General features: G+C 40.4%; 1 protein-coding gene across 1 annotated transcript in view; it reads right to left on the bottom strand.

The window, feature by feature from the left end:
• Positions 1–2,938: 2,938 nt before the first annotated feature.
• LOC124612847 (trypsin-7-like) overlaps positions 2,939–25,197 on the bottom strand; it is a 96,758-nt gene continuing 74,499 nt past the window's right edge. Inside the window, exons 5-6 of the mRNA XM_047141275.1 lie at positions 21,133–21,285; positions 2,939–3,233 (exon numbers count right to left, since the gene is read on the bottom strand). Of these exons, the coding sequence (XP_046997231.1) occupies positions 3,060–3,233; positions 21,133–21,285 (327 nt within the window). The 3' untranslated portion in view covers positions 2,939–3,059. The remainder of the gene's footprint in view (positions 3,234–21,132; positions 21,286–25,197) is intronic.

Raw genomic sequence — 25,197 nt, 5'->3', positions numbered from 1 at the left:
AGCACTATGGGACTGAACATCTGAGGTCATCAGTCTCCTAAGTTAAATCAGTTCATAGCTGAAGCAAAAACTGCTGGACATACCATCAAGACACTTTTGTGTGACAGTGGAACAGAATTTGACAGTAAAGAAGTTGGAGTAATTCTTCAGAAAGAACATATAATTCACTGTCTCACAAGAAGAGATGGGCAGAGATGTTGAATACTGCAACCTACTCTTGAACTGAACAGGGCCTTCCAGTATTCCAGGAACATCTCCATGTGAACTGTGGTGTAGCGAGAAGTCAAGACTGAAACATTTGTGGATGATAGGCTCCATTTGCTATGCTCATATTCCAAAATATCAGAGAAGGAAGATGGATTATAAAGCAGTGAAAGTAATTCTGATTGGATATGATTACAGTGGAAGGTTACAGAATTTATTGTGAAGAGGAGTGCAAACTCCTTAGGTCATGAGATGTAATATTTAAAGAGAGCCCACTGAAATCGGAGAAACTTTTACTTCTCTAGTGACTACTTTTAATCATCAGGATTCAACACCTCAGACTAGTGACCAGTCTATCATTGATGTTGAGAGTGATGAGGATGACAAATCGCTGAATATAGATGAAGACTCTCAAGACAAAGATTTAAAAAAATGTAAATGAATAAGCCGTACCTCGTCTGCATTATCAATCAACTCTTGGAGCTCCACAAAAGTTTAGAAATTGTGATAAAGTCTGTTAAGAAGTATTTCTGGAAGTAAGCCATGGATTGTGAACTAAAAGCTCTTCAGTAAAATAAAACATGGGGCCTTGTTGAACTACCACTAGGAAAGAGGGCCATTCCAAACAGATGGGTGTACAAAGTGAAAACAAATGCTGATGGACCAGTCAATAAATAGAAGGCGAAGTTGGTGTTCAAGGGTTATTGACAATGGAGAGGATTTGACTATAATCAAACTTTTAGTCCTGTAGGTAGAATTGCTGCCATTTGAGCACTGCTCAGTGTTTCAGCAAGTGAGAGCACAAAACTTGCACAAATTGATGTGTCAACAACTTTTCCTTTTGGTGACTTGAAAGAAACCATATATGCGCAGCATCATGAAGGATGTGATGATGGGTTTGGGAGAGTATGTCACTTGAAGGAAAGTGTGTTTAGACTGAAGCAGGCTTCTCGTTGCTGGAATGAAAAGTTCAGTAATCATCTCACTAAACTTGGCTTCCAGAGGAGCAAAGTTGATCCTTGTCCTTTCATGAGACAGAAAGGCTCTAAGATAATATTCGTTGTGCTTTACGTTAATGATGGTTTGATTGCTCCTCACAGTGGACAGGAACTTCAAGAGTTTCAGTGATTTAAGAGAAGAGTTCAAAATTACTTCAACACCTGCATCATTTTTCTTAGGTCTGGAAACTGATAAACAAGAAGATGGATCTGTTCATGTAAGCCAATCTCATTATACATAGAAGATGTTAGAGTGCTTCAGCATGAGTAACTGCAAGGGTGTATCTACTCCGGTTATAAAGAACAGTTGACCAGAAGGAAGTCCTCATAACTCTGAATTTCCATACGGACAAACTACTGGAGACTAATGTTTCAGATGCGTGGGACATGTCATGATATTGCATATGCTATCAGTGTGGTATCTATAAATCTGCAAAAACCAACAGATTGTGGTGTTGTGAGAGTGAAGAGGTTCAACAAATTGTGGGCTTGTTTATAAAAACAGCTCAAAAAGGGGGATTTTAGAATTCTATAGTGATGCTGATCATGGTGGTGACATTGGCACAGGGCACTCAGCATCGGGTGTTCTTTGTCTACATACTGGGGCACCTGTATTCTTGATTAGTCAAAGATTGTATTGCCATATCCGCAACTAAACCTGAAATTGCACCTGCTAGTGAAGCTGCTCAAGACAGGGTCTGGATGCAGAAGTTTTCACAAAATTTAGTCAGTTGTAAGTTGAAGCAAATTTACAGATTGACAATGAAGCTACTATCCGGCTTACCCAGAATCCTAAATTTCATCCATGAACAAAGCATATTCGTATAAGCCACTTCTTTGTTCACGAGTTAATTAGTGCTGGTGGAATTACAGACACTGAATGACGACTTGCTGATATATTAACGAAACCACTGTTTTCATTAGATTTCAATTTTGTGTAGTGATATTGGAGTCTGCAAGTTATTAAATAAGGGAGAGCATTGATTTATTTTCTTCATTTTGGATTATTTAATAACTGAACTCCTTATCTTTGTATTCAGCAGTTGGCTGTACAAGTGTGCAATCTTTTGCCTTTTGGTCGTATGTCTTTGTGTGGTGTGCTTTTGAATAAAGCATGTGTTGCTCAAGTGTGTAGATGTTGACTTGTGGTAGAGTAAATCTCAGCACATTTTGCCTTTTATGTGGTTTTTCGCCTCAGGACAGTTAGAAACATATTTCCCATCTGATGTGGTATGACTGATCACAAGATTAATTTCAAAACTGTAAGCAGTTACATATGACATTGTAAGGCAATAATGATTTGAATGATGTCATACTGCCAGGTTACTTCTTGATAAAGCAAGTAGTTCATCAATCATTGGCGAAATATATGGGGGCTACAGCTCAGCTAAGAAGGTTTTTGTTTACATTAAATTATTCTCAACCGATGAAATAGTTTCAAAATTTTAATGAACATTTTTAAAACAGGTGAATGAATCTTTTGCAGTCAAGCACTTGATGTTTACATAACTACTGTGAGTATGAGATTAGATCACATTAGATCATTTACAGGCACATAAGTTATTACTCTCCGTATCCTCCATCTTGGAATTGGTAGGAATACCTGACGGCCTTGGCAGAACAGTAAGTACCTTACATCTTGTATCTCAGTTCAGACAGACAAATGTGACAACATGTAAAGGCATACACAGATTTCGATGACATAACAAGCTTTAATTATGTTTGTACAACTGGTGTATAATAGTTAGATTTAATTATAACACACAACAAAATTCCTTTATATAAATCACAAGTTTCTTTTCTTACTTCCTTATATTTTACTAAATAATAATCCCAGAAACTAAGAGAATACAACAATTAATATATAAAAATAGGGATCCAGCCTGTCCCTGTTTTTTCTCTAATCCAGTCAACATAGTAGGCTACTCGTGTGAAAACACCAGGAGATCCTTTAATAGTGCAAGGTTTTCTTGACCATGAAACAATTCCAACCTGGTAACCATTTGCTATAAGTGGACCACCAGAATCTCCCTGAAACATAGTATATACATTAGACAGACATCTCTTTTTTCCAGTTTTGGTAAGCAAAGCTCTTGAATTAATCAATGAAATTAATAAAAGTATTAGTAACAATATGAAAATAGAATAACAGGACAGGATGCTCTCTCTCTCTCTCTCTCTCTCTCTCTCTCTCTCTCTCTCTCTCTCTCGAGCACACACACAGACACACACACACACACACACACACACATGTATGTTTTCATGTGTGTCAGAATAGTTTGATGTGATGGCTATCAAAATCATTTAGGCTGCAGTTAATACTTACCTGTCTTTGTTGGCAGCAATGGGTTCTTCATAACTGTAAAGGCTAGACACCAGATAATGTTTCAGTTAATTTATTAAATCTGAAAATACTGTTTTACAATTTATATTGTGCTGAAGAACATTATGAAATTCATCCAGCAGCCGTAATGCCCTTAACCATTAGTTCTAGTTGTTTGTTCACAATAAAGGATGGCAGCCAAAAACAGTTGCAGAATAGAATTTTTTTTTATTAAAATTCTTGGTCAAGAACTTTAATAAAAAAATTCTATCCTGCAACTGTTTTTGGCTGCCATCCTTTATTGTGAAGAATTTTAACAGTTGCTGCTGCAGCCATGTTTAAAATCTTGATTTAGTTGTTTGCTTTGTATTAGGTAATCGTTTGTGCTTCATGATTTATTCTCATGAAATTCTGTGCTTAACAAGGAAGTGGAACATACTTTCTGTACTGTGAATATCAGGAATCCAGTTAAACATCAAATCTGAGACATTGGCACCAATGGAAAAAGATTCTGCAAGAACGGGACCAATGACAACTGAAGAGAATCATTCAACATGGCAGAAATGCAACCCTTCTGCAAATTGCTGCAGATTTCAATGATGGGCCATCAACAAGTGTCAGTGTGTGAAACATTCAATGAAATATCATCAATATGGGCTTTCAGAGCTGAAGACCCACTCATCTCCCATTGATGATTGCACTTGCCTTAGGCTGTCAACACTGACGTTGGACTGTTGATGACTGGAAACATGTTGCCTGGTTGGACGAGTCTTATTTCAAATTGTATTGAGTAGATGAACGTGTATGTGTATGGAGAAAACTTCAGGAATCCATGGATCCTGCATGTCAGCAGGGGCTGTTCAAGCTGATGGAGGCTCTGTAATGATGTGGGGCATGTGCAGTTGAAGTGATATTGGACCCCTGATTCATCTAGATATGACTCTTGAGAGGTGACATTATGTAAGTGTCCTGTCTGATCACCTGCATCCATTCATGTCCATTGCATATTCTGATGGACTTGGGCAATCCAGCAGGACAATGCAACATCCCACACTACCAGAAATACTACATAGTGGCTCCAGGAAAACTCTTCTGAGTTTAAACACTTCCACTGGCCACCAAACTCCCCAAACATGAACATAGCATATCTGAGATGCTGTGCAACACGCTGTATAAAAGAAATCTCCGCCCCCTCGTACTGTTATGGATTTATGCACAGCCCTACAGGATTCATGGTGTTAATTCCCTCCAGCACTACTTCAGACATTAGTTGAGTCCATGCCATGTTGTATTGCAGCACTTCTGTGTGCTCATTGGGGCCCTACATGATACTGGGCAGATGCACCAGTTTCTTTGGCTCTTCAGTGATATTTGTTTCTCAGAACTGTTGAACACCACCTCCAGAAATTCATATCCATTTTCGTCTTCTCAGTTCTCAAATAAGAGCCTGAAAATTTTATTCTTCAACTTTTCTACTAGAATTCATCAACATGATTTTTGGTTTGCTTTTTTTAAGCAGATTATTGAAACTTAAATATTGGTTTGCATTTTTTATTCTCTAGAGTTAGGTTTTTCTCATGTTCTTCTGTTGCATTGCTGTAAGCTATAAGAGAATCTCAATAGTGTACCAATAATATTTCCATTTTTTATGACAGTCAAGTCATTTATGTGCAGGATGAAGAGTATAGCGCAAGTACACCCTTGAGGCACCCCTGTATCTTACTTCCTGAAAACTATAAGGAGGCATTTTTTAACTTTGGTTTCAGCTTTGTGTTTTATCCCCACCCACTGTTGACTGTAGTTCACAAACACTCTTATCACTATCTGCTGTCTTTCTTCTCATGCCATAGCAGTGGAGTTTCTGCAGCAGGGTGCAATGATGTACATAAACAGAAGCTTTTGAGAGAACTAGGAACAACGTACAAACTTTCCTTAGCTTAACTTGTTTATTTGGTCCAGTAAATCATTTTAGTACCTGTATTGATTCTGCATATAATGTAAGACAAGCAAGGGTTAACACAATAAATTAATAATTACAGAACTAGTTAACAATTGAGGCTACACACTCAAGGTAGATGAGAATATAAAGTGACATAATACACAACAATATAATTGAAAATGTTTGGTAAATCAGGTTTACTTACAATGTTCTAAGAATTCAGACACAGAGCAGAAGCAATGGTCATGTAAGAACTATTCCAGTTGTATTTTAAATGTATTTGATAGTGATACACATTTTAAATTAGGAGGTGTTTGGTTATATAACATAATTCTCATATGATATAGTTCTCTTTTGTATAAATCTATGAAACTGTACTGATTTGACTTTTATGACAGCTTCCAGTATTTTGTAGAAAACAAAGGTCATGGTGACCAGACTGTAATTAATTGGACCCGACACCTTCTCATGCTTACATAAAAGAAATTATTTTACCTTTTTTTTTCAGCCTTTGGAAATTTTACTCCTTCCATTGACCACTTTATCAAAATTGCCTGAAGCCCTAATAAATACTGAGAACAGCAAGTGCACCAGACAAAATATGTCACCCTACTAAAAGAGCTCACTGGTCAATCTGTAGCACTGTAGGTGGTGTAGAACTGGTACCAGTCAGTCACATTACCCTCCATCTCCGTGACAGTGAGATGGTGTGTACATGCCAGTTGGTTGCATGGAAACAGCAAAGTAAGATGGATTGATGTAACAAGATGACAGAAAGGAGCTATCATGTTTTGATGTGATGACACACTGCAAATGAAATTGCCTTATTTGTTAAACAACGGAAACTCCAGGTAGGAATATCAAAGTAGAAAATAGGTAGATTGCTACTTAGCATAAAGATGACATGTTAAAATGTAGACAGGTGCAATTAAGAGACAAGCTTTTGGCCACAGACTTCGGCAGAAAAGTTGAGATACATACAATTCATTCACACAACCAAGCACACCTCATGCATACATGACTGCCAGCTCCAGCAGCTTGGGCCAGAATGCCACATTCTGGCTCGATTGCTCAGAATTGGCAGTTGTGTGTGTGACGTGTGCTTGGTTGTGTGAATGAATGATGATCGTTCCTCTTTTTCTGATGAAGTCTGTGGCCAAAAGCTTAAATGTATAAGTGTCTCTTAATTGTGCCTGTCTGCAATTAAACATGTCATCTTTAGGGTAAGCAGCAATCTGTCTTCTCCCTAATATTGCCCTATTTGTTTGTTGATCAGTGTGGACTGTCCAGTGTATCTACAAGGTGTAATGTACCACTCACAGTCACATAGCTTGACACAAGAATGTTGGTCATAAAAGGTCATAACTGACAAGAATCAGTAGACATGCGTCATATGTTGTCAATGTCAGTCAGTTTCAGATATAACAGAAAATGTTGCTGTCAGTGAATGCAGATTTCTGAGTTAACACTGTGAAGAGAAATCTGTGCAGGAGTCACAAACAGCCCATAGTGGCATATGAAGATGCATGTTTTTAATGGGCCAAGCAACGCAGAAGCTGGACAGTAGCTATTTGGAAGCATCTGACAAGCCACTTTTCAAATGTTGCAAGGCATAGAGTGCATCTTTGGCCAAATCTGTCACTTAACCAACAGTGTGTTTGGAGTGTATTTCAGGGTGGAGATGGTTGTATTAATGTTTTGGGAGTGTTTTTCACACTATGACTTGGATGCATTCTTCAGGTGACCATGAACATGAATAGCGATCTTTACTTCAACATTTTCTGTTGACAAAGTGTTGCCCTTTCTTCATGAAAAGTATGCTGTGAACACCAATCTTCCAAGGCAAGAACAGCCGTGTTCACATGTTACATGCAGACATTCCTGGTTTGACAAGTACTTGGCTCCCTGTCACACCTCGACTGGCTTGCAGGTCCACCTTAGCTTAATTCCATAGAAAATGTGTGCGATTATTTGGAACAGAGAAAAAAACATAGTAACGTACATTGCCACAACTTGGTGGCTCTGCATTTCTCTGCCTCATGATGACTGGGTGTTGTGTGCTGTCCTTAGGTTAGTTAGTTTTAAGTAGTTCTAAGTTCTAGGGGACTGATGACCATAGATGTTTAGTCCCATAGTACTCAGAGCCACTTGGTGGCTCTGCAGAATGTAATCATCAGTGAGTGGCATTAGTTGAAAATGACATACCCGAAGAAACTTGTGGACTCCCTCCCTCACCTCAAGGAGTCAGTGTTACACAGTATCTGACTGACAGTATCCAGACACTCTATGTAATGTAGAATTGACTACTAGATACGAGAAGAGGTGGACCGATTGGTATGAAAGGAAGCTGGGAGTAAAAGCAAGAGGGTGAGTCCAGACAGCTCAGTAACTTCCAGGGTGGACTAGTCATAGTCACTGGATGTCACCTGAATAACAAATCCATCCAGGGACATCTCATCCATACTGAATCTAACAGCCAATCATCTGTTATGTGATAGTGGAATGGAAATGTGAAGGAACCATAGTTAAACAAAGGCCAGGGGTCATCAAGCATTGCAGAGGCTGGTTGAAAAAACCACGTGAAGTCAGCAGAAGAAATCACCCCTGAATCCCAAAGTGCTACCAGCAGTCTGGCTAGCACAACAACTGCGCATAGCGAGTTAAAAAGATCAGGATACATGTATCAAGCAGCTCCTCATATGTGGTCAGTGTTAAGAAAAGCTTGAGGTGGTGTAAACAGCAATGTCACTAGATCAGGCTGGTCCAACCGAGTTCAAGGGAGCCGGAGCGCTCACTGCGTGGAGGGGGAAAGCAAACTCACTGCCCCCTGGCCGCATGCAGCCGCAACTGATGCAATAATCCGTGTTCAAAGACAGCTATGACTAGCCGCGGGAGCCCTGTACCTCTACTGGAGGATACCTTTCTATTCATTGAGAGGGATGGTCGTCCGCAGTGTCTTGTATGTCATAAAGTATTTAATTCTGCGAAGAGGTACAATATACAATGACATTATACACGTCTTCACGCAGTGCACTACGATCAGGTATGAGATGTTGCACGCAGAGAATTGGTAGCCAGGCTTAAGAACGACATACCAGGAGACGTAAGTTTAAAAACAGTTTCGTTATATGGAGGGTATCAAACATGCAACATTGTTCGTGTTCTGTAATGCGTCTCTAATTTTCAGGTGAATGAGAGCGGAGAAAACACTACTGAATGTGCAATTCGAGCAAGCTACAGGGTCGTTCAGATCATTGCGATGAGTGGCAAGTTGTTTTCGGTGGGACCACTCATAAAATTGTGAATGGTAGCAGTTGCAGAATGTTTGTTTCCAAGGGAAGTGCAGGCAATTGAAGGGGTTTGCCTGTTGAAGCAAACAATGTCTCATCGAATCCTGGACATGGCAGTGGATTTAGAGACGCAGCTCAGGAAGAAGGCGGAGAGCTTTGTTGCATTTTCACTAGCGCTTGACAAAAGCACCGACATACCAGACTGTGCTCAGCTTGCAGTCTTTGTGCATGGTGTCAACTTGGAGATGCAAGTAACTGAAGAACTCTTGGATGTAGTACCACTTGATTACACCACAACAGGATGTGACAGTTTTGAGGCTGTTTGTGAATCAGTGGACAATATGAATTTGCCGTTGGATAAGCTCCATTCTGTAGCGACAGACGGTGCACCACAAATGATCGGGCATCACCAAAGTTTTGCTTCTCATTTGAAAAATAAACTCAGGGACGAATTCGGGAAAGACATTTTGACTCTGCATTGTTTTATTCACCAAGAGGCACTGTCTGCTGAAACAGTAGAGCTAGGTAGCATAATGAAAGATGTCGTCAAATGTGTGAATTTTGTGTGGTGTCACTGTATGAATCATCACCAATTCAAAGGATTCCTGAAAGATATGGAAGCAGAGTATGGTGATATACCTTACCACAGTACAGTTCGTTGGCTGAGTCGGGGAAAAGTTCTCGATGTTTTGTTTGCCATTCATTAGGAAATAACCCTTTTTCTCCAAATGAAAGGGGAAGAAATGCGTTGTCTGAAAGATATAAAATGGATATCATACCAGGCGTATACGGACGGAGCGCCTGACGCATAGCAATGGCTACCTGGTAAAGCTTAACTGCTAAGGTTATGATTTGAACCAAACTACTGTAGCTGTATCTTCATCCATTCGACCTAAATTGTGTCTCATATTACAATGGACTAACTTTGTTTTGATTTGGAGGTGCGGTCTAAAACTTGCCTCTCCCCTTAAATTTCGAGTCTCAAATTTCTGGTGTGGCTTAGATTCAGGAAAATTTTTTTTCTTTGATTTTGAGTCTCATTTTTTAGGTGCAGCTTAGATTCGAGTGTGAAAAATGGACAAGGACATCAAAAGACTTCGGCAACATTCGACGATAGCTACGAGGATATCTGGTCTCCCAAAAATGCACAAAGAAGGGATGCGATCCATAGTCAGCAACATAGGGGCACCGACATATCTTTTGGCACAGCACTTAGCAGGCATGCTAAGACCTTCTGTGGGGAAATGTGCGCACCATATCCGGAACTCGACGGACTTCATTGGCCGCCTGAAGGAGATGACAGTACAAGAATCCGACATCAAGGTCAGCTTCGATGTCATCTCATTATTCACACGTGTCCCCCAGGAAGCTTCTCTCCACTTAATCAGTGAGAAATTTGGGCCTGAACTGACACAACTCTTCAGGCATGTGTTAACATCTACGTACTTTGTCTTCAATGGTCAATACTACGAGCAGACCGACGGAGTAGCCATGGGGAGCCCACTCTCCCCAGTGGTGGCTAACCTGTTGATGGAGAGTTTTGAAGAGGAAGTACTGGAAGTCGCCAAACTGAAACCTGTATGCTTCTTTTGCTACGTGGACGACACATTCGTCATCTGGCCACATGGACAGGAACAGCTACAGATTTTTCTACAACATCTAAATTCGGTCCACAGTAACATTCAGTTCACCATGGAGACTGAGAAAAATGGAAAACTACCCTTTCTTGATGTCCTAGTGGAACGTAGGTCTGATGGCTCACTGGGTCACAGTGTGTACCGCAAGCCTACACACACTGACCTGTACCTACATGTCTCCAGCTGCCACCATCATGCACAGCTTAATGGAATGCTCAACACCTTGGTACAGAGAGCACACTCAGTCTCTGATGAACAGAACTTGCCAACGAAACTCAAACACCTGGAGACCATGTTCTGCAAGAATGGGTATGGCAACCGCCAAATCCAAAGAGCCTTCCAACAACAGAAGTGTAGCAAGAACCGAGATGAAGAACAACCCGAAGAAGAGAAGCAAGCTCTGGCCTTTCTGCCATTTGCTGGCAACGTGTCATCAAAAATAGGGAGACTGTTAAGGCGACAAAAGACTGACACAGTCTTCTGACCACCAATAAAGATTCGCGACCTACTAGGAACGGCATAAGATGATGGGCGTATACAAATCCCGTGCGGCTGTGGCAAATCCTACATCGGCCAAACAGTTCGCACGGTCAAGGACCGATGCAAGGAACACGAACGTCACATCCACTTACACCAACCCAGCCATTTGGCCCTAGCAGAACACTGCACTGAAACTGGACACACAGCAAAATTCGAAGAGACAAAAATCTTCTGGGACAGTATCTATAAGGAGGCCATAGAAATACAGATAACAGATAACCTCATCAACAGGGACACCGGGTTTCAACTTAGCAAGGCCTGAAAACCATTATTAAACACCATCAAAGAGCAACGACGCGAGCGGATGCGAGATCCTTCTGCCACGGCGGTCGGAGATGAACTGTGCCTACCACCGGGTGTGGCTGCAGCTATCCCCACCCCTCCCACCACACGGCGCCCCGCCGGCCGCCCACACCAGGGTATGACTCGGGACCCCACGGACATAAATACCATGGACACAGTACAGACAGATCATTCCAACAGCACCACCTGATGATGGTGGAACAGTTATTCGCCAAAATATCGTGGAACTTTGATGATCGGATCCGGCTGGACAACCGAGAACCTAGGATACACTGCCAGATATTATTCAGCTGTTGAATTAGGCTCTTTGTCAGATGTAGAAAAAAGCAAAACTAGCCCTCATTCACACAAGCATAACTAGTACACACATGGTCACTGTCATGTCTTCGTTGTTAAGGCTCAACTGCAATTGTGTCGTAGTTAAGCAGTGGTCTTTCCGGGGTAGGTAGTGGTGGTGCAGAAGAGTGATTTTTTTTTTGGGGGGGGGGGGGGGGGAGATAGGAGGACAATGATGTGGGTAGATGCTAGAGCTTGCAGGGACATGGTGGGGGACAGAATAGTGGTATGCTAGGTGCGACATCAGGAGACTGCTGGGAGGAAGGGGGGCATAGGGAGGAGGAGAGAAGAGGAAAGGACGCTGCAGATGTCGGCAGGATAGAAGGCATGTGTAGGTCTGGAGTGAGAGTGGGGGAGGTGATATGCAGGTAGAGGACAAGGACTAGCACTAGACCAGGGAGTAATGGGAATATGTAGGATATATTGCAGGGAGAATTTCCACTTGTGCAGTTCAGTGAATCTTGTGTCGGTGGGAAAAATCCTGATGGCACAGGCTGTGATGCAGTTATTGATGTTAAGCAATTTGTATTGGATAACATGCTCAGTGACTGGATGATCTCTTGGCTACAATTTTGTGGCAGTTATTCTTGCAGCCAGAATCTTGTCATTCTCATAAGAAAGTGGCACAGTGGTAGCAGCTAAGCTGGGAAGCCACATGGCTACTTTCACAGGTGGCCCTTCCTTGATGGGGTAGGAGATACATGTGTCAGGACTGTAGTAGGTAGTAGTGGGAGGATGTGTGGTACAGGTTTTGCACCTATGTCCATTTCAGGAATATGAGCCATGGGGCAAGGAGTTGGAAGCAGAGATGGAATAGAAACAGACAAGGATATTGCGTAGGTTGGGTGGGCAGCAGATCATCACTGTGGGACGAGTGGGACAGATATTCATTTCAGGACACAATGAAAGGTATTCAAAATCTGAATTGAGACTTCTGATCAGTTGCTCTACTCCTGGGTGGTACTGAGCCACATGAGGAGTATATGGTGGATAGTATGTGACCGGGGAGAAAAAGCATTGGATCTCAATCTTTGAAGGCCTCAGTGAAACCTCTGACATATTTAGAGAGGTACTGATTGTCACTAAAGATATGATGACCACAGATGATTAGGCTGTATGGAAGGGACTTCTTGGTGTGAAATGAGTGGCAACTGTCTCAGTAGATGTATTGTTGGGGATAGGGTATCCTCACCCTCAGTCCAGATTATGGATGTGTCATTGAATCTGAACCAGGTGAGAGGTTTAAGATTATAGGTGGTTAGGGAGGATTCCTCAAGATGGCCCATGAATAGGATAATATAGGAAGGTGGTATGTGGGTGACCATTGCTGTATCACACCTGCATAATCATTTCTGCTTCTCTCCTCCTTCCCTTTGCATCAACAGCATGACAGATGAAGTTTGTAATGTGATCCACCCAGTCCTGAAGGAGAGCCGGAGGTGCCTATGCTGCCCATGTTAAAATCACTAAGTTTGAGGAACATTTATGAATAAACTACCAAATAGAAAAATTTGAATTTTCTTTACATATAGAGTGGTTTAGTATTGCAGTTATGACAGAGGGATTTTGGAGTATCTTTTCTAGTTTCCTTCCAAATTTTTTTTTTTTTTTTTTTCTTTTAACTAATGACCCAAATTTTTTTACAAATAATTGCTTTATAATTAAACTGAAATGAAACTACAGAACATATTGCCAAATGGCTGTGTTACAACGTAAGTTTGACCACTAGGAGTGCTGTATAAAAATTTCATCTCTCTAGCTTGAGTGGATTTTGAGAAAATGTTCCTTATATTCGAAAAATTCTAATCTACGGGAAATGGCTATCAAAGTTTCTCAATACATTCCTGCACTATAGGATGGATTATCAGGGTCTTCTTCTTCATCCTTCAAAAGCTTCCTCTTCTGTCTTCTTTTCTGGCCTGTTGTTCCATCATACTTCATATGCCTTTCTCTTCTTTCTGCTCCTCTTATCCTTTCTCTGTCAATATTTCTTAGTGCTTGTACAGTGTTCACCCCAGCTGTAAATCCTAATGCCTTCAGAACTTCACATTTCACACTGTTCCCTTGGTTGTAGGTTGCTATTGCATCATAAATGCCAAAGTGCAGTGTTTTTATGCTTACAAACACCCTTTTAGGAATCACTTTCCAAATCAAATTGTTTACGCTGTCATTAGGATTCTGCATCTTTCCGTGTAGACATTTGTGTAACAATTCTGGCTGTGCTAAGTCATGAAAAATTGGTTTTATTGCATTTACCACAGCTGCTGGCTAACCATGTTTGTGATCATAGTCACTTTTTGCATTATATTTGCACCAGGAATCTTTTGGGCACAGGCTGTGTTGAGGGTATTCATTGGAAGAGGCAGTATGAAGGAACAATGCCCACACTGCTTTTCGCATGTCACTAACATTACTAGTATTTTGCCTTATAGCATACCCATAGTATCTCTGTAGACGTTCAATCACCTCATCAGTAAGCCTGCCTCTCCCTCCTATTGTCTTTCCATCACTGAGCTTACTTGAACCCAAAGTTTGTTTGAGCCTTCGAAGCTGTGCACCCATACGCTTTTGCACATGCCCAATGCATTCCAACTTTTCAACTACAAATTCATTTCCATATGGTTTCAGTTCCTCTATAGTCTTGAAACCTTTGGAGTCACCATCCCCAAGGTAGTATTTGTACCTAACGTTGTATCTTGGAACTGAATGTTCAAAAATTTGTTTCACTCCATCCACTTCCATTGCTCCACTAGATCCACTAAAATTTGCCTCACAGGTTCCACTGTGCTCTCCTTTGATTTTATTTTTGCACCTACAATGTTTTGATAATATTGCAACATCTATCACTTTTGCACTATCACCACAAGTAGCAGTTACAACCCCATTCAGGGATTTATGACCCCTCTTTTGCCAGGAACCATCTAATGCCACTACCAAATCCCTAGAACCACCGTTCATTTCTACAGATTCCTCCACTGCTTCCTTCATGGTTTTCAAAGCCACATCTTCAACAGAGGATCCTACCAGTTCACAGTAGTACCCAAATTTGCTTGGAGGCGATGGCAAGTTCATAATACCACAAAACAGTTTACCAGCAGCAGACCCTTTTCCAATGGATCGAAGACCATACACAAGTCGAACATTCACATCAAACACTCTAGATCGTCCATTTTCACCAAAGAGACTGGCATGTGAATTGTAGAAAGTCACTTGACACTTGCAACATGCACAGATTATCTTCATCTCACAAGCTAAACCAAAGTGCTTTGTTATCTCTAGTCCCACTCCTACACTTGAACACATTTTGCACAGAACACTTTCTTTCAGCACAGAAGATAATAATCCGATATTCAGTACTTTGTTAATATCATCACTGTCACTAACATATTCACGAAATCTGTCACTTCCACCAGTCAGCTTCTTGCTAGAAGATGTCACAGGGCTATGGCCGGCCATGTGTTGCTTAGCAGAAGAACGCACTGTTTCAGTAATTGTAGTATCGCAACTTGGTATTAGTGTTAATTTTCTTTTCCCTATGTTCTTCCTCTTCGTATATACACGGTTACTAAAACGTGGCATCGTAACCAGAACAACGCTTTACACAAGAGGTATAATACTACCAACAACGGGCGCAACACTGAACTAATTCAAAATGGTAAACAGCAGAGAGACGATGTTCCGCGCTCTTAGCGCTTCATTTGTCACAAAAAACAATGTAGCCAACCCTTGCACACTCGCTGTATGCGTAACATAAGGCGCTGTATGCGTAACAGGCCGAGAAAATTCCAAGCAGTTCACCAGGAAGTCACAAGAGGGTGTTAGATGCATTCAGCGGCCGCCCATTTCCTCTGCAGGCGTGGGGGAAAATGGTAATAACTCCACTTCTAGGGCGAGTGAACAATAATTCAAAGTTTACATTAAAGAGGAATGTTCCAATTAATTTTCGGTAGCAAAAAAAAAATCGTAATTTTTTGGATTTGACCACCTCCGGCTCCCCTGAATGCTGTTGTGATGCTGAAAAATAGCCAGTTAACTGTACAGCAGTTGTGGTACATTGTGGTGGTGTCTTTCTCAGTGCACATGAGTCTGTACATACAAACCGCTGTTTGGGTCTCGTACAGATTCCCGTATGGAGGACATAGTGATAGACATCCCTGGGGTTGTGAAGCAGCTGAATGGGTTGAAAATAAATAAATCGCCAGGTCCTGATGGGATTCCAATTCGGTTTTACAGAAAGTACTCTACTGCATTGGTCCCTTACTTAGCTTGCATTTATCGTGAATCTCTTGCCCAATGTAAAGTCCCGAGCGACTGGAAAAAAGCACAGGTATATAAGAAGGGTAGAAGGATGGAGCCTCAAAATTACAGACCAATATCCTTAACATTGGTTTGTTGCAGGATTCTCAAACATATTCTCAGTTCGAATATAATGAATTTCCTTGAGACAGAGAAGTTGCTGTCCATGCATCAGCACGGCTCTAGAAAGCATCGCTTCTGTGAAATGCAACTCACCCTTTTTTCACAGGATATCTTGCGAACTACGGATGAAGGGTATCAGATGGATGCCATATTCTTTGATTTCCGGGAAGCGTTTGACTCAGTGTCCCACTGCAGACTCCTAACTAAGGTACGAGCATATGGGATTGGTTCCCAAATATGTGAGTGGCTCGAAGACTTCTTAAGTAATAGAACCCAGTACATTGTCCTCGATGGTGAGTGTTCATCAGAGGTGAGGGTATCATCTGGAGTGCCCCAGGGAAGTGTGGTAGGTCCACTGTTGTTTCCTATCTACCTAAGTAATCTTTTGGATAGGGTGGATAGCAATGTGCGGCTGTTTGCTGATGATGCTGTGGTGTATGGGAAGGTGTCATTGTTGAGTGACTGTAAGAGGATACAAGATGTGTTGGACAGGATTTGTGATTGGTGTAAAGAATGGCAGCTAGCTCTAAATATAGATAAATGTAAATTAATGCATATGAATAGGAAAAAGAATCTTATAATGTTTGAAGACTCCATTAGTAGTGTAGCGCTTGGCACAGTCACGTCAATTAAATATTTGGGCGTAACATTGCAGAGCGATATGAAGTGGGACAAATATGTAATGGCAGTTGTGGGGAAGGCGGATAGTCGTCTTTGGTTCATTGGTAGAATTTTGGGAAGATGTGGTTCATCTGTAAAGGAGACTGCTTATAAAACACTAATATGACCTATTCTTGAGTACTGCTCGAGTGTTTGGGATCCCTATCAGGTCAGATTGAGGGAGGACATAGAAGCAATTCAGAGGCGGGCTGCTAGATTTGTTACTGGTAGGTTTGATCATCACGCGGGTGTTATGGAAATGCTTCAGGAACTCAGGTGGGAGTCTCTGGAGGAAAGGAGGCATTCTTTTCATGAAATTTCATGAGGAAATTTAGAGAACCAGCATTTGAGGCTGAATGCAGTACAGTTTTACTTCCGCCAACTTATATTTCGCGGAAAGACCACAAAAATAAGATAAGAGAGACTAGGGCTCGTACAGAGGCATATAGGCAGTCAGTGCTAGTTGTGGTATGAGGTACCGTCCGCCACGCACCGTATGGTGGATTGCGGAGTATTTGTGTAGATGTAGATGTAGAAAGTGTGTCCCAGCTTGTAAAGTGTATCTAGATTGGTTGTTGCTCCAGTGAGTGCAAATATAATAATTTTCCACTGTGAAGTGGGAGAGGATATAGAGAGATCAGTGGCTTGAAAAAAATCTTTAATGGTGCTGAGTTACTTCTCCTGATGTATTCTCAATAGTATCATGGTTCTGAAGATAAGAATGCCAGCAGTTAGACTCCTGGGGCAGGTGCTAACAAAATCTTATAAATATTATGTTCATCATAAACTCAATAAATGGATGAGGTAGTTGCATGATAACATTGATGGGAGCCTCATTATCTAAGACTTCATGTGATGGCATGCAAAGGAAAAATACTGTTACCTTGTTTGACAAGAGATATAACATAAAATACTTGCAACATGGTAATGAGCACTGTTCATATCATTTATAAAAGTGAGTACTCCACCACGGTAGTTATGACCCCCTAGCGCAGTAATATGAATACCTTGGACACAGAGACATGAGGTCTTTCCCTATGCCACGTTTTTGCCTTTTCCACATATTTCTTGAATGCTTTTGTGTTTCACAAGCTGCTTACCCACTCTTATATCATTACATTTTTATCCAAATCTTCAGTTAGGCAGGAAAAGAATTTGATTATATCCATGGTGAAAGCTCATTGTAATTTTCTTTACATGTTTTGCAAGTTACAATTATAATATAAAAATTATAAAATATAATCCCTTACTGATTTGCTATAATATTAATTTATCACATAGTTTGATTGTAATCAGCATTTTCAGTGCCCTACCACTAATAGCAAGAACAGACAAATTCGTGAATGAACCTAACCCTGAGCAAACAATATAGAGTTTTGAATGTGAAAAAATGAGGATGTCAGATCCATCCCACAAACTTAATGGACTGAGCATGTGACATGTTGATATGTTGATCACTTCAGTTACATTGTCCAGCACCTTCTTTACATACAATGTTGGGCCATTGTAAAGTTTTCTTTTGTTTAAGTTAAACATTTGTCTGCTATTTTTGGTTTGTAGATGAACACTCACATTTTTGCAGGATATTCTCAGAAATCAATTTGAATTTTCTGGCTCAATAGAATGATAATACATACATGCAATAGAGGAATCCTTTAAACGGATAATCAAAATTTTACACAATCTATGTTCTTCTGTTTGACTAAACCTGGGTTTAAATACCATCAAAATTGTTCCAAATTGGGCTATAAAACCTGAAAACTAAGAAATTTGTGCTAAAATTGGTCATTTTTTATTGCATATCTGCACATAGGAGTGCTAGAAGTACTCTCCCAAGCAGCAGATACCTTATAGATGCATACCGTCTTTGGCTTAAATCACTCCAGTCATCCTAAAGTCAAGCTGCTGACTCTTATACATCTTTATAAGCCAACCCCAGTCATAAGGACGCTGGGGTGTCTTAAAGGCTCCTGCACCCCTAGCGCCCCTGCCCCCAACAGCTTGTTTTAAATTGTGTGTTCTTGTGTTCTAAGTTTTGTTTTAATTACTTCATATATTAAGTGTTATATTGGAATATAAACATATCCTTTCAATTGTAAATAAACAAATTGTAATATCCCAGATATTTTATAATTGAAGTTTGTTGATGTTTGCTCCCTTTTCTCTTTACTGACCAGGTGGTTTGTGACCATTTGGGGGAGATGAACTACCCCTCAGGTAGACTTTTATTCTAGCTTTTGTTGTTGGACGGGTTTTATTACTTGCCAGTGAACCCAGATATCACTAATAAGTTGTTGATTTCAAATATTATGTCCCATTTTCATCCTGGAAGAAGTTATAGGGGAAGATAGTTGACTGAATAATGGCCCCAATGTTTGAGCAGGCCTAACACATTTCATGTTCCCCCAGATGTGGCTCACTAAGGAATGTTTTGCATCAGCAGCCATTCACCTCATCAACATACCACTTGTCATGAGGTACGGGTTCTTTTTGAGGCACAGTGATACACCATAGCATCAAATGGCGAACACGGAAGCATGCAAAAACCTTATAGATGTAGAAGAAAGGCAGCACAGGTCAGTCCTCATTGTGCCCTGCAACTAGTGTGTGTGACAGTGAGTGCGCCAAGTTACGTGTCACGGTGCATGCATGTTTGAATCAGCCGCCAATGGTATTAGTGCAGGCCCGCAGCTGGAGGCACCCTGTGGGAGGCATGCATGCAGTGAGGTCTCCACCACACCATCTGCCTGCGACTCACACTTAATATGAGCATGGAGCAGGACTAACACCCTTGTGTGTCTTTCCAGTGTGCCCTTCACATCCATGTATTGTGTCTTTTTACATGGGGGTCCATTGGAATCTGTTTACCATTGTAGCCAAGTGCTCATGAATAAAGCCTATTTGGGTTACTTTGGACTGGTCTTGTGTATTACTAGGTTACTACACAATTGGTGATGAGTTTGGAATGGTTTCTGTGTGTGCAATATTTAAGTGCAGTTTCATCACCTTATTCATTATGGATGCCATGCTACCAGCTCTGATTTGAATAGCTTACTTAGGCTGAGACAACTTTGTTGGCTTCCATTGACAGACAGTGTATTATTCCCCCAGTCAATCCTACCAAAATTCCCTCCATATGATCATTCAACTGAGGATTGGGAAACTTACAAAAAAGACTTGGACAGCATTTTTTGGCTTTCAGTATGGCAGACTCTGATTTGTGCAAAGCTTTCTTCCTTGCATGGATTCCACCTAAGGCATATCAGTTACTGTGTCAGCTTGCCCCTTTATAAAAACTGGCAACTATTACTTTTGATCACATGTTCAGTTTATTGCACAACTACTGTTGTAAACAAACACATGTCATAGTGGTGCAAATTGAATTTTACCAATGCCGCAAGAAACCAGACCGGTCACCCAGGGCCTGGGTATCCAAATTTCATGGCCTTAGCCATAAGTGTCATTCATTACTGATGTCCACAAGACTCTTATGCAGACTCTATGGTAAGTGAAGCCATTATCTGTTTAAATTCCACCTTAACACGATGTGTAAGGGCAAATTTAAAGTAGACAGGGGCAGCAGTGGGAATTTGGATCACTGAGGGAGGCATGCCAGGGTAATCCATTCAGTTGTGTGAACCTCTGTGCCAAGGTGGCTTAATGGCTAAAGCAACTGCTTAATAAACTGGAGATCTGGGCTTGATACCTGGCCTTAGTAAAAAAAATTTCTCTCACTATGCCCGGCTGTATACATAGAATTATAAGAAACCATTATGTCCCATGCTTGGTTTTAATTTATGTACAATAAAGCATACAACAAAGGTGCCCTCTAGTTTTCAGAATTACTTTAATCACTGTCACCACATATTGGATGAATGTAAGGAGCTTCAAATCTTTGCTGGTGATCAGAGGCGTACTGTTACTGCCCCTAGGTACAGAGCTGATATATTGTGATCATGTGATCGATTTTTAAGAAATCCAGTGGATCCAGGCTTCCTCTTCATGAATGATAAAGAGCATGCATGTGGAGCTACATGGGTAAATAAATTTCTTAAAGGTTGAGGATGTTCACCACTTGGGGTCAGCAATATTTATAGATCTGAATTCTATACACCAAGCCTGGCTTGCATTGAAGAGGTGAAATGCAGCCTTTCAATTGTCAGGGAAGAGATTAAAGTCAATAGAGTCCTTAAACTGCCTCATGGAGAGTGTGTCACAATGCTGTAGAGCTTGTACCTCAGCTAGAAATTTGTTTTGTTATTGAAGAAAGTTTTCAGTTGTAAAAAGTTTCCTAATTACTTGTTATGGATTCCTATTTTCTGTTGGTAAACCCTTCCAGTATTCTAATCTTGTTGCTTGATATTATTTAACTTTCAGGCATTAGTGTATGAAAATTATTTGGCCTCAGGATTTAAAAATTCTGTATGATGAATACTGTACTATGCCTATGGACTGTGCTGAGAGATACCAAATTTCTACTCACACTGCACTGTCCTTTTCCTCCTTCAGGGACCCCAGCGCAGATGTTTGAAGGCAGAACTAGCTTTGGAGCATCAGAATAGGCTTCTCTACATTTTCTGTTTGACCACACAATGATGTCCACTGCTTGTAATACATTCACAACTTCACCTCCAGTCTGCAAAAATAAGAATTATTTAGAAAGATGTTACTCATGAAAAATCTGACAATCTACTTGCCTTTCTAAATTTACAAGAAGCATCAATATTTTATTGCCATTTTAAAGTTAGCAAAGTGATATATTTTAATGTGAAATGAAATGTAAAGAAAGCTATAACAACAATTATTTTACTTTTAGTTTAACTCTAAGTAGGATTTACTTTCAATTAAACTTCAAATAAGTTGGGTAATCTTGTAGACTTAACACTGGAGAAGTGTGGTGTGAGGTTCAGCCCATATATCTGTAAATTGATGTACAGTTTATGTGTTAATTGTATAAAAATAAAAATTGAATCAAGAAAACCATTGAATTATCTTCCAAAATGACTGGCTGGTACTTACCTTCAGGAAGCAACATATTGATAGACAAACATATTAATAAGCACATACAAAAGTGTGTGGTGTTATCCTGGCTTTCAGAACTAATAGAGGGGGATAGGTTGGGGAAAGTACTGCAGGTCACTAAGCCTGCTGGATGAGAGGGACCCGCCTGTAGTGAGAAGAGGGGGGTAATCGTTGAATATGAAGCAGGAAACAACAACTGTCTGATGAACTTGGAATAAATTATCTTAAAAAGGAGAGGGACACTATTGAGATATTCTCTCTTGTATGAATCCATTGTAGGTCTTGAGAGTGCAATCTACAGATTTATTGCAATGAATTAAATGTTTTTAAATTATAAAGTCATGTAAGAACCATCGTGGTTGGGCAAATACTGTCTAGAATATCATTTATTTATTTTACAATTGAAAGTCCAGGATGGAATAATTTTAGTATTGCAAAAGGGGATAGACTGCTGCTCACCATGTAGCAGAGATATTGAGTTCAGACAGTCACAACAGAAAGACTACTAAGTAAGTAAGCTTTTGGCCAAAAGGCCTTTATCTGAAGTAGACAACATAAACACAGATTCATACAAATACAGCTCACACATACATATGATCGCCATCTCTGGCCACATCCTCTAAATCAGTCTTATGCAAGACATATACTTGGCTACATCTAAACACTGAGCACTGAGCAGTAAACTCTGGCCCTGGAGGTCGCAGGCTTTGATCCCATATTGGGGTGAGGATTTTTCCTTGCTAGAGTCCCTCCAGGATGGAGTCAGATCTACTCAGCAGATGAGTATTGGGGATATCAAATGAGCACCGGGGATCTTTCCAAAAAAGAGAGGGTGACTGGGTCCACGACTTGCGCTCTTCTACTGCCACAGCGATAAAAGACTGTGCTGTACCAACTGTCAGGCCAGTAGCCTGTTCACAGGCTGCATGCCACAGACATTACTTTTTCATATTGTATAGTAGGATCTGATGGCTGATGACATGTGGTGATGCAATGAGAATATGCAAAACATTATTTTACATATTTATTATTTACTACAATGTAACACTAGTTTCATTTCCCAATCACACACATACAAAAAGCACCTGGTTGGCACCGAGCGAGGTGGCACAGTGGTTAGCACACTAGACTTGCATTAGGGAGGATGACGGTTCAAACTCATGTCTGTCCCTCCTGATTTAGGTTTTCCATGATTTCCCGAAATCACTTTGCAGTTCAAACAGAATGATGACTTTGCATAGGGAGTTAAAATGAATGGGGTAAAAGCAGCTCCTCAAAAGCCACAAAATTTTTGCACTCAGCACTAAGTGATGCTCGAGGTGGTGTAAACAGCAATGCCACTGTAGAGTGAATGGCTGGAAATAAGTAAGTTTGAGTGATGAATCGCTCTATACCGTGTGGCAATGTGATGGAAGGATCTGACTGGGTTTGGCACATGCCTGGGAAAATTACCTACCATCATGTGTAGTGCCAACAGTGAAGTAAGCGGTGGTTTTAAGGTATAGGGGTGTTTTTCTTGATTAGGGTGTGGTCCCCTCATCGTGCTTAAGAAAGATGAAGTGCAGAAGGATATTAACATATGTTACAGCATTGTGTACTGTGTACAGTCAAGAAACAGTTTGGAGACAATGACTGCATCAGCATAATAATGAGTCCTGTCACAAAGCAGCATCTGTGAGACAATGGTTTGTGGACAGTAAAATTTGTGAAATGTGATGCCTGTTCAGAGTCCTGGCCTGAACCCAATGTAGCACATTTGAGGTGAGTCAGAATGTTGACTTTGCTCCAGACTCCAGTGTAGGAACCTACTCTGGTTTTGACTCTTGAGGAAGAATTGGCTGTCATACTTCCACAGACATTGACATGTGATCAGGTGTTGTGTCTCCATTAGAGTTCAAGCATCATAAAGGCAAAGTATGGATACACTCCATATTAATGTCCACCCATAGGGGTCTGTGTAATTTCAGAGTGTATATGATGTGGGGCAACTGGAAGATCTGGGAAAAACCCTGGCAATTTTTAGAATTACAGGAATTTTTCAAAGGACTGATAAGTTTTACAGTTCCGAGGCAAAATATACTCATTCAATATAGAAACAGTGTATTTTCACCAGGGAGAAAGTGTATTTTTAACTGGGAAAAATCTAGGAATTTTTTTCCTTGTCTGAAATTAGATCAGGTAGTGTAGGTGAATTTTTTTCTTAATATTACAGTTAAATCTCTTTTGACTGTGTTATTGTTGTGGTCAAAATTGGGTTTGATGCAGCTCTTCATACTGCTGTATCCTTTACAAGCCTCATCATCTCTTAATAACTATTGCAACCAACTTAATTTCTTTTTGAGTCTACATAATGTATTCCTCTTGGTCTCCAGCTACAATTTGTATCCCCCCCCACCACCCCCCTCCTCCTCCCCACCTCTCTCATACAAAATTGGTGATTCCTTTTTGTTTCAGAATGTGTCCTATCAACTGATCCCTTCATTTAGTCAAGCTGTGCCACAAATTTCTTGTCTCCCCATTTCTATTCAGTAACTCCTTACACAATCTATCCATCTAGACTTCAGCATTCTTCATTAGCATCACATTTCAGAAGCCTCTATTCTCTTCTTGTCTAAAGTGTTGTATCATCCACATTTCACTTCCATAGATGGTTACACTCCAGACAAGTACCTTCGGAAAAGACTTCCTTCCACTCAAATGTATATTCAAGTATTGACAAATTTCTCTTTTTTCAGAACTACTTTTCTTGCCAGTGTCAGTCTACATTTTATATCCTCTCTACTTTAGCCATCATCACTTATTTTGCTGCCCAAATTAAAAATCTCATCTACTACTTTCAGTGTCTTATTTCCTAAGCTAATTCCCTCATAATGACTTTATTTAATTTGCCTACGCCCAATTATCCTTGTTTTGCTTTTATTGATGTTCGTCGTATTTCATCCTCCCAAGATGCTGCTCTTCGAAGTCCTTTGCTGTCTCTGCACAATTAGAATCTCATCAGCGAACCCCTGAGTTTTTATTTCATGTGCCTGGACTTAAGTTCCTATTACATTGACAAATAAAAAATGTTCCAGAGATGTAATTACTGTTTTTCTATTCCATTCCGAGAACTTTCCAAACTGCCCTCATATCTTACCAATTTACTATCGCTCATGCTAAGAAGTTTTCCAAACTGTAGACTTTTGTATACTAACTTCTAGACACATTTGGTACGTACAGTCGATGTTGTTCTCACATGTAGTCTCCACATGACTTATCTGTATTTTTTACTCATTGTTGGACTCTGCTACACGCACTTTCAATAAGTGATTTATTTTTCACAACATATTTTCAGCATGCAGGTTTGTGCCACTTAATGCAGTTTATGTTGATTTGTTACCTTTGCAGATGCTGATTCGTCACTTTTCCACTATCTAGATGCTTTTGGTCTTGTATCCTCCTCTTTTGTCTGTTCTTCTTTCTGCTCTTTCAGTCCCTTGAGTTCATTAGCCAACTGAAGTATGAACTTCTTCCTTTCCATTTTCTT

This window comes from Schistocerca americana, chromosome 4, assembly GCF_021461395.2.
Source record: "Schistocerca americana isolate TAMUIC-IGC-003095 chromosome 4, iqSchAmer2.1, whole genome shotgun sequence".
Classification (NCBI taxonomy): Eukaryota; Metazoa; Arthropoda; class Insecta; order Orthoptera; family Acrididae; genus Schistocerca; species Schistocerca americana.
Note: the sequence above shows the minus strand (reverse complement) of the source record. Positions and strands in the feature narration are given on the sequence as shown.